This window comes from Hemitrygon akajei, chromosome 10 (assembly GCF_048418815.1).
Source record: "Hemitrygon akajei chromosome 10, sHemAka1.3, whole genome shotgun sequence".
Classification (NCBI taxonomy): domain Eukaryota; kingdom Metazoa; phylum Chordata; class Chondrichthyes; order Myliobatiformes; family Dasyatidae; genus Hemitrygon; species Hemitrygon akajei.
The window spans coordinates 87,483,259-87,499,276 of NC_133133.1; the positions used below are offsets into that span (position 1 = coordinate 87,483,259).

General features: G+C 40.0%; 1 protein-coding gene across 2 annotated transcripts in view; it reads left to right on the plus strand.

The window, feature by feature from the left end:
- Nucleotides 1-16,018, plus strand: part of LOC140734522 (connector enhancer of kinase suppressor of ras 2) — a 1,506,781-nt gene that overhangs the window by 86,061 nt on the left and 1,404,702 nt on the right. For both annotated transcript variants that reach the window (XR_012100554.1, XM_073058598.1), the window contains exon 2: nucleotides 3,122-3,285. Coding sequence is in view for 1 of the 2 variants with exons in the window: in XM_073058598.1 (XP_072914699.1) it covers nucleotides 3,122-3,285 (164 nt within the window). In the remaining variant the exon portion in view is untranslated. The remainder of the gene's footprint in view (nucleotides 1-3,121; nucleotides 3,286-16,018) is intronic.

Here is a 16,018-nt window from a genome sequence, read left to right on the forward strand (position 1 = left end):
TGTTTTGCGAAGAGAAAGCATTTCAGGATGTATATTGTATACATTTCTCTGACATTAAACTTGACCTTTGAAGAATGGGAAAATTGCAGTGTCCGGATGTGTAAAACTGGCCGATCCACACAGACTCGAGGCTTTAATCGCTGCCAAAGGTGCATCTACTAAATACTGACTTGAAGGGGGTGAATACTTATGCAATCAATTATTTTGTGTTTTATATTTGTAATTAATTTAGATCACTTTGTAGAGATCTGTTTTCACTTTGACATGAAAGAGTCTTTTCCTGTTGATCAGTGTCAAAAAAGGCCAAATTAAATCCACTGTGATTCAATTCAATAAAACATGAAGGCTTCCAAGTGGTGGGGAGGCAGGTGAAACCTTTTTTTATGTACGTTGTGCTATGTTGACTGTTGACAATGTTTTTGCACCTTGGCCCCAGAAGATACGTTTAAGGCTGAGTGATAATTAAACTTGAACTTGAACACATTCGACCACTGTTACACTACAATTAGGAACACCAACCATTCCCACCCTGGACCACATTTCAAACAATCTGATCATCTGGCTGTTCTCCTCTCACCTGTGTACAGACAGTGGCTAAAGAGTAAGGCTTCAGAGGTGAGGTGGTTAGCCGATGCAGAGGAACAGCTGCAGTATTGCTTCGAGTGAGTAGACTATGCTATATTCAGCGGTTCATCAGAGGATTTGAATGAATACGCCATGGTTGTCATGGACTTTATAAAGCCACTTGTGGATGAGTGTCCCCCCCCCAAAATCATTCAGAATTTTACCCAACCAGTTTACCCATATGAACCAAAAGATCCACAATCTGCTGAGGGTTAGATCAGTGGTGACCAAGTAAAGTATCTGGCCATCATAAAGCCAGCACACGTGTGAAATGGCAACTTCAGACCGAACTTGAATCACAGAAGGATGCTTGACAACAGTGGCAGTGCTTGAATACTATCACCTCTTGCTAAGTTAAACCAAGCAACATATGTGACAACGAGGTTTCACTCCCAGATGAGCTCAAAGCCTTTTGTGCTCACTTTGATGAACAGAACACAGAGGCACCTTCAGAAACTCCCACAGCCCCGACAAGCTCGTGATTTCGGTCTCTGAGGCCGATGTGAGAGCATACTTCAGGAGGGTGAATCATAGAAAGCATCATCTGTACCATCTGTGTACATGGCCAAGTACAAAAGACCTGTGCTCATCAACTGGATGGAGTGTTCACTGAGATCTCTAACCTCTCACTTTGGGAGTCTGAGGTACCGAGCAGGTTTCAATTATACCGGTGCCCAAGAAGAATGTGGTAACCTGCCTCAGTGACTAATATCCAGTGGCACTTACTGTGATGAAGTGTTTTGAGAAATTGGTAATGAAAAATACCAACTCTTGCCTGATGATCTGCTCCAGTTTGTCTACCATCACATCAGGTCCACAGCAGATGCCATTTCATTGGGTCTTCTCTCGACTCTGAAACATCTGGACAGCAAAGATACATACATCAGGATGCTCTTCATTGACTACACTATCATCTCCTCAAAAGTAACCAATAAGCTCCAGACCAAGGGCTCAATATCTTCTTCTGCAACTGTATCCTCAAATCCCTCACATCCAGACCCAATAAGTTCAGATTGGCAACAGCATCTCCTGCACAATCACCATCAGCAAGGTGCATCACAAGCTTGTGTGCTTAGCTTTCTGCTCTACTGGCTTTACACTTATGATTGTGAGGCTAAGTACATCTATAATGCCATATTTGAATTTGCTAACAACACCATTGTTGTCGGCTGGATCAAACGTGATGATGAATCAACCTATAGGAGGGATATTGAAAGTCTGGGTGAGTAGTGCCACAACAACAGCCTCTCACTCAGTATCAGCCAAACCAGGGAGCTGATTATTGTCTACAGGAGAAGGAAACTGGAGCTCTGTGAGCCAGTCCTCATAGGGCATCAGAGGTGAGCAACTTTAATTTCCTCGGCATTACTTTTTCAGAGGATCTGTCCTGGGTCCAGCACATAAATGCTATTACAAAGAAGGCATGGCAGTGCCCGTACTTTCTTAGAAGTTGGCGAGGATTCAGCATACCATCTAAAAGCTTGACAAACTTCTACAGATGCACAGTGGAGAGTCTATTGACTGGTTGCATTACAGCCTGGTATGGAAACACCAATGACCTTAAATGGAAAATCCTTCAAAAAGAAGTAGATACAGTTCTATCCATCACAAGTAAAAACTTCCCCACAATTGAGCACATCTATAAAGATCGCTGCTGTGGAAAAGCAGCTTTCATTATCAGGCCCCCTCCCCGCCCTGCCCTGCAGGTCATGCTCTCTTCTCACAAGGGGTATATGCAGGAGGCTCATGACCCCACCACCAGGTCCAGGAGCAGTTATTACCCCTCAACCATCTGGTTCTTCAGTCAGACTGAATAACTTCACTCAACCCATCAAGGTCTCTGCAACTCATGGTTCTCAAGTTTTTTTGGGGGGGGGGTCTTTTTTCTTTTTTTTTGTATTTGCATCATTTATTGTCTTATGCACTTTGGTTCTTTGCTGTGTGCAGTTTTTTTTTTATTGATTCTATTGTGTTTCTTGGTATTTACTGTGAATGCCAACAAGATAATGAATCTCAAGTTAGTATATGGTGACATATATGTACTTTGAACTTTGAACTTTGTACCATGCTGTGGCACTGAGGTAATAAATGAATGCAAAGGAATTGTTTTTCTGTACAACAAACTTATGAATATGAATAATGTAGCCAAACCCACTTTTGGAAATGCTCTATTATGTGCCTATATCTACCTCAACAGTTAATCATGTCTCCAAGTAAGAAAGTTTATGATCTTTATTTGTATACCTTTAGAACTTTGTGTGGGCCAGGAGATGATTGTAATAATTGATGGAATTAATTTCATGTTCTGCAACTGCATTAAAGCTTTAATAACATTCTGGTTTGAAATGCACTGGCTGATAAGGTAGTGAAACCAGATTCAATAATAATTTCCAGAAAGGAAATAGCTATATAATTAAAAAGAAAATTACAATGTTATGGAGAGATGTGTGATTTAATTGTTATACTTAAAATCCTTTTGTTTTAATTTTGTATGTAGGGCTTGATGACTGTCTCCAACAATATATAAAGAACTTTGAGAGGGAGAAGATCAATGGAGAGCAGCTTTTACACATTACACATCAGGAACTCGAGGAGTTAGGTGTCACGCGGATTGGCCATCAGGAACTTATCTTGGAAGCAGTTGATCTACTCTGTGCATTGGTAAGTTCCAGCTCCACATTTTGTTTTACCTGCAATTTTACATTAAATATTGGCAAGGAAAATTGCTGTGGGCTTTGGGGCATGGCATTCAATAGTTGCTCAAAATACAATTAACTTGTATTTAATTATTTTTCTAGAGTCCCTTCATTATAGCATATTACTTCTTGGTTTAAAACAAAAAAGCACAGCACTGAGTAGGTGTAATTTTCTGAGGGAATGCCAACACTCAATGCTTTTAAATTTTGAGAATCATGGAAGTGTACAAGCTTTCAGTTTCTTGACTATGTCAGCTTTCGTCTCTGAAGTAAGATTTGAACTCAAACTTGGAATGATAACTCATTTGCTCCCTAACTGAAGATAAATCCACAAGAGAAATGCCACGTATTATCAGGAACCTCAGTGACATTGTTACCTTGATTTTTTTCTCTTGCATAGATGAAAATAATATTGAAAATCTGTTAGTTAGGAGGTCTTGTTGATCTTTATCAAACTTCATCAATTAAATAAAGCTCTGGAAGATCTAACCTTACAGCTGGCCACATTGGCTATTTGACTAGAGTGCAGGATTGGACATCTGAGAGAAGGGGACTACAGCAGAGGACCCATACGCATGGTCCCTGAAAGGCACTTTGGGAAAAATATCTTCTGGTCAGATTGCAAGGGTTTATAATCAGCAACATTTTTTTTCAAGGACACAAAGAACTGGAGCAGATGAAGTAGAAAGTCATTTGGCAGTGATAAATGGGTGGGATTGGACAGATCAGATCAGATGAGGAACTTGGTTAAAGGAAGTCCAGGATTTCCAATAGGAAAGCTGGGGTGAAACTTCTGAATTAGCCTACTCAGTTTTTCTGCCCCAATCCAATTCTGAAAAAGTCTGCTTCACTGGGAAATAAATGGTGCCTCACCTTGCTCAGGTTTTCAATAAAATTGCAGTTCATATCCTTATGATGTCATTGCACGTGATCTACTATTGAACGTAGGGCCCTACTTCCTTCCTGAGAGCATGCTGGACATAAGGCCAGGCTTATTTTGAGACGTGATTGGAAAGCAGTCAGTTATATGATGGGATTTATGTTTCACCTTACTTTAACTGCTCTCCCGCCCAGCTTCGATCAGACTGCTGCTGGTAAAGTGGGTCCTCTGTTTACGTGGAAGTTGAGTCTCACCATTTTGTTCACCCCATAATATTCTACAGGGGTGGTGAACCTATGGCACCCACGCTCAAGATGGCATGTGCAAAACTTTTGTTGCCATGCCCCTCGACTCTAAACCCCACCCATAATTAATAAAGATGGATGAACATCTTTACTGCCAAATGAAGCAATCTGAGAACAGTGAGACATTTTCAAAGGAAACTTCTCACGCTGGCTTGGTGCCAGCTAAGTCTGATGTTGGACGATGCATTCTGAAATCCACACACACCTGGAGTACTTGGTAATCAGCAGCAAAAATGTCAAATATTTTCATGATGTTTATTTCACATAGCTCCAGCTTAGTTGCTAGTTTTGAGGTTTCAAAGATTATTACTCGACATGGAAAACCGCTCAAGGATGGGAATCTGTTAAAAAATCATGTCTAGAGTTTACTCCTTTCCTTTTTGATAAATTTCCAGAAAACTAACAAAAAATTCATTGTGTTAAAGATTTGGCACTGAGCAGAAACATAATAAGAGATAAAATATTGCTGATGGGAACAAACATAACAGAACAACTAACAAAAGATATTCATTAATGTAAGTTTCTTTCCATTTGCCTTGAAGAGATCACTAATGTTACATAATCAGCTAATTTAGCCGTTCTTGCTCGATTTCGTACGGGTGAAGAAATATGGAAGGGACTGGTTAACTTGGTAATGTTAAATGATCATATAACAGGGTTTGAAATATATTTAGCAGCAGTGAAAGAACTGTCTGGTCTGCAGGGCAATGTTTTTTTGTGACAACTGATGGTGCGCCCTGCAGGATTAGTATCGAGGCAAGTTTTATCAATCTGCAAAATATGTTGGACAACTAAAGACTGGTTTTCATTGTATAGTCTATAAGGAGGCTTTGTGTGCAAAAGTGGGCCTTAAAGATCTTGGAGTGATGAAAATTGTAACAAAATTACTAATTTTAGTTCTGGACATGCTTTATAAAAAGACAATTGCGTCATTTACTGAGTGAAGTGAATTTGGTGTGCACGGGACTACTTACATACAATCATGTTTGTTGGCTTAGTAGAGGTTCTGTCCGTAAATAATTTGTTGAGTGTCTGGATGAAATTTATTTGTTTTTGACAAATGAAACATTTTCTTGTTAAGAATTGTATGACATTGTGTGGATTTGTAGGTTGACGTTTTTTTTTTACAGATTTCTCTCATTTAAATGACTTGAATATTAAATTATAGGGATCTGGAAAAAAGCAATGCAATGTAGATAATATAAAATCCTTTGAAATCAAACAGAGCGGATCTAAACATGATGGTGTAAGTTGAACTTTTAAATATTTCCAGACCTAAAAAAGCACATGATAGATATTGAAATTTCTGAAAAGGCCTACCAGCATTCAGAGCCTTCCAGTGCAATTTTTGAGCATCAGTGGTTCAACTACTGAACAATTTTCTTTAAGATTCACCAAGTTCAGATCATTTGAAGAAATTGCAAAATTTATTAAGAATGCAGACACTGTAACACACTGAATTTGGCAAGGTTGCTGTGCATCGATTTGGATAACTTTGAAATGCAATCAATTGGTTTACAAAGCCCCTCAATTTGAAGGCAAAAATTTGTCGACTGAAGGGCTAAACTGGAGAATATTGAAAAAGATCAATTAGTGCTGGATCAAAGAATACAAATCCAATTGATGAGGTTCTGTAACTCTAGAATGCCATTTCTGAAACTTTCCGCTGTCTGAAAAATCTTGCAGTTGGCATATTTACATTAACATATTCATGTGAGTCACTGCTTTTAGTGATGGTCATACTTAATTATTGGAATGACAGTAGTTACTACTATAGAGTAATTCCTCCAGCAGAGTGACAGTAATTATAGGAGTAGACTTACTGATGAAACTAGTGCTATGTGCATATCTCTGAAAACAACCAAATACAAGTCAGATTGAAAGTATTTGTCATTGTTTGTGCTGCAACATCAGTCTCACTGAAAGTAAAGTCCTTTCCTTAATCTTTTATGAATGCACACCAACATTTCACATTCACATTTCTTATATCAGGTACTATTTAGATATGATGTTGTTTTTAAAATAGTAAAAACAATTTTGAACAAGTTTTCTTTCATACTTCATTTATTTCAATGAATAGACATAAATAAACAATAGGACTCATGCTTTTTTCTTATAAAAGTCCATAATTATTGTTACTAATTTGTTAATCAATGATAATCTCTGCTCAAGATTACCATAGCACATGAGAGAATTCTTTGACGATTATCAACATTTGGGCCCACGCTCTGAAAACCCATGTTACATGTACATAATGGCGCTGTATTCAAAGCAGCATGTTTATGAAGGTACATTAGGCTTATTTTAAATGAAGATGTTTTGCAAGTACCAAATTCCCAATTCACCTCAGTGTTCAACAGAAGGATCTTTTATTAATTTCATTCTGATTATGTTCTTTCTTTAAAGCTGAAAATGAGATACAGCAATCTTCAATTTATGATTTCTTTCTATTAAAAACAATGTCCCATATGCATATCTGTAACTTTATAGTAAGTAGATTGCACGTTTATTAGATAAAATTAACCCAAAGGCATAATTGACTGTAATTGTCATTGCAATAGCATTGCAAACACACCTGTCCATTGAATTACTGCCTTACTGATCTGCTGGTGAGAAGAATGAGCAGCAGGAGTCATGCCTCAAACTCCAATATGTAAGATAATCCAAATAATTGCAAAACTCAGATACTCATTAAGTTAACCAGAAGTGGCCAATGCATATTTTAACATAAAATAGTCATTATATTTAGCTTTAAGGTAAAAGAAAACATATGTTCTGAATTAAACCTACACCAGGCCAGTGTATATATGAAAACGTCTCTGACTTCAGTATCATAATTCTAAACAAACTAATCTCCAAACTCCTGGACCTGAGATTCAACACTTTTTGTAATTTGAGCCTCAGCTTCCTGACCAATAGTACACAATCAGTACGGGCAGGCAGCAACACCTGCACTAGGATTATCCTCAACATTGATACTCCACAGGGCTGCATTCTCAGCCCCTACTCTATGCCCTTTACACTCACAACTACATGGTCTGCTTCTTCTCTAACTCCCTATACAAGTTTCCAAATGACATCATTGTAGTGGGCTGAATCTCAGATAACAATGAATTAGTGTACAGGAAGGAGATAAAAATGTTTAGTGTCATGGTGTCATGACAATAACCTTTCCCTCAAGGTCATCAAAACAAAAGAGCTGGTCATTGACTTCAGAAAGGGGCTGGTGTACATGCTCCTGTCTACATCAATGGTGCTGAGGGTGAGAGGGTTGAGAGTTTCAAGTTCCTTGCTGTGAACATCACTTGTAGCCTGTCGTTGCCCAAGCACATGGAAACCCATACCAAGAAAATGGACCAGCATCTCTACTTCCTCAGAAAGCTAAAGAAATTTGGCATTTCCCATTGACTATTCACCATTTTTTATTGATGCACCACAAAAAGCGTCCTGTCCAGATGTATCATGGCTTGGTAGGGCAATTACTTTGCCTTAGAACATAGGATTCTGCAGAGAGCTGTGGACACAGCTCACATTTCATTAAAAGTAGCCTTCTCTCCGCGGACTCTATATTCCTCTCTGCCTTGAAAAAGCAGCCAGCGTAACCGAAGACACTTCCATTCCAGGTATTCTCTCTTTTCTGCCTGCTATCAGGCTGAAGATACAGAAGCCTGAAGACACATACCTCCAGGCTCAAGGACAGGTTATCTTCTGCTGTAATAAAACTATTGAATAGTCCTGTTGTATGGATACAATGGGATTTTTCACCTCACAGTCTACCCATCTGCCTATACATTTTATTCTTTATTCTGTTAAATACTGTAACCTTTGTGCTGCCTCAATGTGCTGAGTTAAGTATTGTATGTAATTATTTTGCTACAATAAGTGTATGGGACATTGGAAAAAATGTTGAATTTCCCCATGGGGATGAATAAAGTATCTATCTATCTATCTATCTATCTATCTATCTATCTATCTATCTATCTATCTATCTATCTATCTATCTATCTATCTATCTACTGATGTGATGAAATAACCTGAAATGGATGGCATGCAAACAAAGTTTTTCACTGTACCTCAGTACATGTGACAATACTAAATCAGATTTGCATCCAACACTGATCTTCTGGTTGTTTTAACTTAATAGATTAATTGAGCTGAGTATTGTGGTTGTTAAGTTATCATTCTTAAGATATGAGAAAGAATGAACTGCAGATGAAAGTGACTTGAAACGTAACGTTCTTGTTGCAGACATGTATGTTTCTGATTTTGATTGTTCCTTCTGTTTGCAAAAGCTTTGCTAATTTTATTCATTTCCATAGATGCTGTCTGACCAGCTGATTTCCATTAGCATTCTCTGTGTGTTCCGTTGGATTTCCAGCATTTGCAAACTTTTTCATGTTCAAGCATTCCTTTCTCAGAATTTCTTTTCCAATATGCGACAATTTGTTCTGTTTTTCTCTGGATTTTTACTGTTTTCACTATGTGCACTGTCTGCTTTTTTTTTGTAATTTATTTTTTATTGAAATTTAGCATCATATGGAGGTGCATTGTTCAAACCTGGCCTTTTGTTGATTATTTAGATTACATAAGGTGTGAACTTTAACATGCCTGTTTCAGATCAGTTAATATCTTTATAAGAGAAACATGTACCTCTGTATACAGAGGAACGTGTAAACATGTTAAACAGCTACTCAATTGTAATTATTTTTGATTTAATCTTACACCATTAACTTCATTCCCACTGTGAGTAACACTAGTTTGCATAAATATACTTTGCTTTAATCATGTGAGCTACCAATTTCATGTAAGACCTATACAATATTTATCAGGAAAATGTAAAAACAGAGTGGAGATGAGAGTGAAACTATTTCTCCTCCTTTGGATAACTATTCAAACTTCCTTTCGATTTTCCCTTGCCGGCTGTCTTTCTGGTCAATCTGATGCATTCCTCAGCCCGTATTCAAAGCAGCTCTCTCTAAGCTGTTGGTGCACCTTTGGTTTTCTGAATTTGAACCTGGTTCAAGAGTACTCAGCAACCTTCTACATTACCGGGGTATAATGAATATTTGGCATTAATTGAATAAAATAATTTTTCAGGGCTTGGACATGGGTGGTACTCGTTGTTCATTGTCCTTGAGGAAGTAGTGCTGAGCTTCATCATTGAATCACTACAGTTCTTACAGTGATGGTCCTCTTTCAGACTTGCAGAATAAAGGAACTGTGATTACATAGTTGCAGGTTGAAATGGTGTGTGATTTGGAAGGGGATGTGCAGATGGTGCTGTTCTTGGTAAATTTGTAAATTGGTTTACTATTGTTGCATGTGCCAAGGTGTAGTGATAAACTTGTCTTGCAGTCTTGTTCATGCAGTCAGTCCATTACACAGTGCATTGAGGTAGGACAATGTAAAACAATAACTAAGTGCAGAATAATGTGTTACATTTACAAAGTTCAGTGCAGGCAAACAAGAAGATCCAAGTCTTTGACAAGGTAGATTGTGAGGTTAGGTGTCCATCTTATCACACTAGGGAACCGTCCAATTGTATATAGTTTCAGGAAAGAAGCTGTGGGAGGTGCTTTCAGGTTTATGTATCTTCAGTGGGGGGGGGGGAAGTGTCCAGGTGGGCGTGGTCTTATGCTGGCTGCTTTATCAAAGCACAGTATCTTAATTTTTAGGCACTGGGATGATTATGATCTTCTTTAAAGCAGATGCGAACCTCAGATTGAAACAAAGAGAGGCTAAAAATGTCTGTAAGTAACCCTCCAAATAATCTGTGCAGGATTTAAGGGCATGGCCAGGGACACGCACTGAGCCAGATGCTTTCCATAGATTTACACTCTGAAACTGATTTTACATTCACAACAGTGACTTTGGTGTATTAGAGGCTATTGGGGAGGGTAGTGATATTCCAATCCTCTTCTGCCAGTTGCCTTTGTTCTTTGTGGTTGAAGTCTTGCCCAGGCAAGTAACTACAGAGCATTTTGAAGACAGTACACTTTGTAGCTATTGTATGTCTGTGGTGGTGTGAATTAATGTTTAGGTTGGTGAATAATGTGCCTTTCTGTCCAGGATGGCTTCAAGCATCTTGAGTGATTTTGCTGCTGCATTCATCCAAGCAAGAGAGGAGTATTCTATCACCTCTGAGCAGTACCTTGTGTGTGATAGGAAGGCATTTGGTGTCAAGAAGTGAGTCAATTATCCTTACATATCCAGCCAATGGCTTTGTCTTGCTCCGATACCCAGTTGTTTATGTGCAGCTGAACATTTGGTAAGTTAGATCCAGAGAATGCTGATGGATTGTAATAGCATTGAATACCAAGTGTACATGGTTAGATCCAGAGAATGCTGATGGATTGTAATAGCATTGAATGCCAAGTGTAGGTGGTTACCTTCTTTCTTGTTTTGAGCTGGGACTGTGATGAAATCTTCAACCAAATGTCCTGATTTTTCTGAGGAAATGCTTTGGAAGCTTTTACATTCTCAGATAGATGCCAGAGTTGTAAATGTATTGCAACATCTCGTCCAGAGGTGTAACTAGTTATAGGGTGCGAGTTTATGGTTAAATTGCTGAAATGTTGCCTGGTTCCCTAGTCTTTGCTGCCCTTAGTTCCTTCCTGATATCAGATGGGATGAACTGAATTGGAGGTTTGTGGGAGTGCAGATCTTGGGAGGAAGTTATTGATGATGTCTACTCATCTACTGGCTAGGCTTAGTGATGCCTATAGTGATATATTTAACACTTGCATGCTATCTCCCATTCATTGTTGTAGATGGATTGTTCTTTATGCTTCCTTCTCCCATTCTCTGACCAATCATCCAATTGTCCAACATTGTTGACTGGACGAAGGACGGTAGAGCTTTGATCTGTTCCACTACTTATTGCCATGATAGTAATGTTAGAGGGAGAGAGTGAGAGAAAGCTGGATCTGTTAGACCAAGTGGCTACAGATTGTAATTCTGTAAATTTCTAATGTTGCTGCTAGACCACAATATCTCATAGACCTCAGGTTTAGAGCTGACAGATCTATTCTGAGTCCATCTCATTTAGTATATTTGTAACGAGTATATCGACATACACGTTATGAGGCCACTCACATCTTCAAGCCTCTCCTGTCATTAACAAGATGGTGATCTGGTCTTAACTTTAGCTATCCATTTCCATCAACATGCAGAGATCTTTCAACCAATTGCTTCTCAAGTGTTTATCTAACGCTGCCTTTAAAATATCCAACAACTTTGCCCTTTGAGGGTGAGTGTCTTAAAGCTACCTATCTTTGTCTTAAATAGCCATATTTTTGCACCTAAGTGCCATTTTGAAGAAAGCAAGGCAGCACTATTACTTCCTTAGGCGTTTACAGAGATTCACCATGATATCTAAAACTTTGACAAACCTGTAGATGTATAGTGGAGAGTATATTGACTGGCTGCATCATAGGACTCACATCACCAGGTTCAGGAACTGTTACTACCTCTAAACTAGTGGTCACCAACCTTTTTAAGCCCACGATCCCCTAACTCAGCCTTAGTAAAAGGCAAGATCGACTCCAAATTGATTAGTTACATGCATGCACACAAGGGCAGAAAAAGACTGGAAGTAAAACCCCGCAACCTGGAAGTAGAAATAATGTATGAACACCAGGGTTCACCCTTTTTTGGCACCACAGACTGGTTAAATATTGACAATATTCTTGCGGACCGGCCGACAGGGGAGCGAGGAGGGGGGTGTTAAACACAACCGGAATACAGCAATACTCGAAGCAGGTTCCTTATGTCCAGTCTATTCCACAATTTAGTTTTCCTGGCTCTCAGCACTTAGCCGCTGTCCCGCTTGCTCACGTTTTTTCCGCTGGGAAAAAACTCAACGGGTTTGTCTTTAAGTGCAGGGTGCTTGGACTTCAGGGTACTGAAGTAGTTTTGAGGGCTTCATTGCCTCATTAGACAGCCTCCCGCCCGCCCGCCACCAGACGCCATGGCCAGGTGTGGCTGTTCCCGTGCCGGGGCTGCGGCTGACGCAGTCCGGAGAGAGCGACCGACCGACTGACCGAGGAGTACGACAGGGTGCCCGCCCCCCTTGTAGGATCTATCAGCTGTCAAAAGTTTGGCTGGAGGGATGACTTTCAGTAGATCACAGCAAGGTAGCTGTTCTGCTACTTATGAAACCCTGAGCCTGAATTAGGTCGTCTGCAAATATTTTAGCACCGGGTTCCCCACGAACACTTGGTGTGGTAAACAGGTTCAGAGGCGGCGCCCATCTGTTCCCGCTCCAGGCCAGTAGCACTGACACTTCTCGCCGGCTGCACAAAGCGGCCGGTTACCCAAGGCCAACCAGTGATCCCTGACGCTCTTGGGTAATGACTTCGTGTGTATTCAAGTTCAGCAGTGGGTGTGACAGGGAATGAGGGAAGGTGCAGCTGACTCGTATCATTTCATATCGCCAAATCATATCATTTCCTTGGGGACCACTGAAATACAATGTAGTGCGTGGCGGGGGAGCTACACGCACGCGCACTGGGCAGAAAGAACGGAACTAAAACCCTGCAACCCGGAAACAATCTCTCAACAGTATTTGTGTATTTATTTTTCATTTTTTTTGGGGATCCACTGGGAAAGTCTCAAAGATCAACCAGTCGATCACGATCGACGGGTTGGCGACCACCACTCTAAACCTTCTGGCTTTTGAACTAAAGCTTAACTTAACTCAACTTCACTTGCCCCATCATTGAGATGTTCCCACAACCAATGGGCAGCACAACAGTCCACAAGTGTCCATCCCAATGCATTTCAACTCAAAGTCAGAGACGTCAACCAGTCTTGTTTGAAGAAAGCCCTACCCAATTACCATCAGCATATAATCTGTAGCACCAGAGATCCCAACACACTAGACCACTGTTATACTAAGATAAGGAATGCCTACCGTTCCATGTTTAGACCGCATTTTGGTAAATTAGATCAGTTCGATGTCCTTTTCCAACATGCATCCAGGCAAAGGCTAAAGAGCAAGGCTCCAGAGATAAGGACAACAAAGAGGTGATCGTGGGAGGCAGAGGAGCGGCTGTGGGATTGCTTTGAGTTGGCAGACTAGGCTGTGTTCAAGGACACATCAGAGGATCTAAATGGATACATCACAGATTTTACAGAAACAGTCAAATACAAGTGCGTCCCCAGAAAATAATTCAGTCTTCTCCAACTAGAACCCCTGGAGGAACCATGAGATCCAAAATCCGCTGAGAGCTAGATGAAAGCTAGATGAAAAGCACTCAGGTCTAATGACTAGGTACAATCTCTGGAAAGTCGTCTAATGGGCAAAGTGGCAATTCCGGACCAAACTTGAATCAAAGAAAGACGCTTGGTGGTTATGGCAGCACTTGAATACTATCTCCTCTTATAAAGTTAAATGAAGTGACATAGGAGACAGCAGGACTTCGATTCCAGATGAGCTCAATGCTTTCTGTACTTGCTTTGACCGTAAAAACTTGGAGAAACCATCACAAGCTCCCATATCCCCTGATGATCCTATAATTTCAGCCCTTGAAGCCAACATGTGAGCAGCCTTCAGGAGGGTGATTCCACAAAAAGCACCTGGCACAAATGGGGCGCCTGGCCAAGTACTGAAGATCTGTGCTGATCATCTGGCTTCTGTGTTCACTCAGATCTTTAGCCTCTCACTTCAGCAATGTGTGCTACCCACCTGCTTCAAGCAGGCTTCAGTTATACCAATGCCCAAGAAGAATTTGTTGACTTGCCTTAAAGTTTATTGCCCAGTAGCACTTACGTCCACAGTGATGAAGTGTTTTAGAAGTTGGTGATGAAACATATTAACTCCTGCCCGACAGGTGGTTTGGATCCACTTCAATTTGCCTACTGGAGCAACATGCCCACAACAGATGTCATCTCATTGGCTCTTCATTCAACCCTGGAACATCTGGACAGCATAAATGCAATCATCAGGATGCTCTTTATCGACTACAGCCTGGCATTCAATACCATCATCCCCTCAAAGCCAATCAATAAGCTTCAAGACCTTGGCCTCAATGCCTGCTTGTACAATTGGGTTCTGGATCTCCTCACTTGCAGACCCTAGTCAGTTCAGATTGGCAGTAACATCTCCTCAGTGATCTCCATCAGCACAGGTGCATCACCAGACTGTGGCTCAGCCCCTGCTCTACTCACTTTACACTTATGGCTGTGTGGCTAAACACAGCTCCAATACCATATTCAAGTTTGCTGATGTCACCACTGTCATAGACCAAATCAAAGATGGTTTTGAATCAGCATATAGGAGGGAGATTGAAATTCTGGCTGAGTGGTGTCATAACAACAAACTCTTACTCAATGTCAGCAAAACCAGAGGTGAAGAGGGTTAGCAACTATAAATTGCTCAGTGTTATTATTTTCGAGAATGGGTTCTGGGCAACTATGAAGAAAGGGCAGCAGTGCCTCTACTTAGGAGTTTGTGGAGATTCGGCATGACATCTAAAACTTTGAAAAACTTCTACAGATGTTTAGTGGAGAGTGAATTGACTGGCTGCATCACAGTTTCGTATGGAAATAGCAATGTCCTTGAACAGAAGATCCTACAAAATTCCTCCCAGCCATTGAGCACATCTACATGAAATGCTAAGACAGGAAAGCAGCATTCATCATCAGGGACCTCCACTACCCAGGCCATGCCTTCTTTTCATTGCTGCCATCAGGAAGAAGGTACAGGAGTCTCAGGACTTACACCATTAAGTTCAGGAACAGTTGATGTCCCTCAGGCACCAGGCTCTTGAACCAAAGGGGATAACTTCACTCAATTTCACTTGCCCCTTCACTGAAATGTTCCCACAACCAATCAACTCATTTTCAGGGACTCTTTATCTCTTGTTCTTGATATTTATTGATTATTTATTTAGTATTATTATTTCTTCTTTGTGTATTTTCAGTTATTTGTCTTTTGCACTCTAGTTGAACACCCTGGTTGTGTGTACTTTCATGATTCAGTTATCTATAGGCTTATTGAGTATGGCCACAAGAAAATGAATCTCAGGGTTGCACAAGGCGACAATTACGTACTTTGATAATAAAATTTACTTTGAGCTTTGATCTCACTTTCAAGGACTCTTCATCCATGTTCTTGATAATTATTGCTTATTTATTTATTGTTATTCATTTTTATTTGCACTGTTTGTCTTTTGCACACAGGTTGATCACCCAAGTTTGTGCAGTTTTTCATCAATTCTGTTATGGTTATTATTCTATCGATTTGTTGATTATTCCTGCAAGAAAATGTATCTCAGGGTTGTATATGATGACTTATAAGTACTTTGATAATAAATTTACTTTGGGCTTTGAACTTTAGATTCTCTGACATGAGAAAATATCCTTCCCCTCAGGATGTTACATGTTTCAATCAAATCGCGTTTCATTCTTCTAAACTCTGGTGGATACAAGTTAAGTCTATCTGATCCTTCAGTAGACAACTACCCTATTCAGTTTATTAACCTTTATATAAGCTGTTTGTTTGGTTGCAC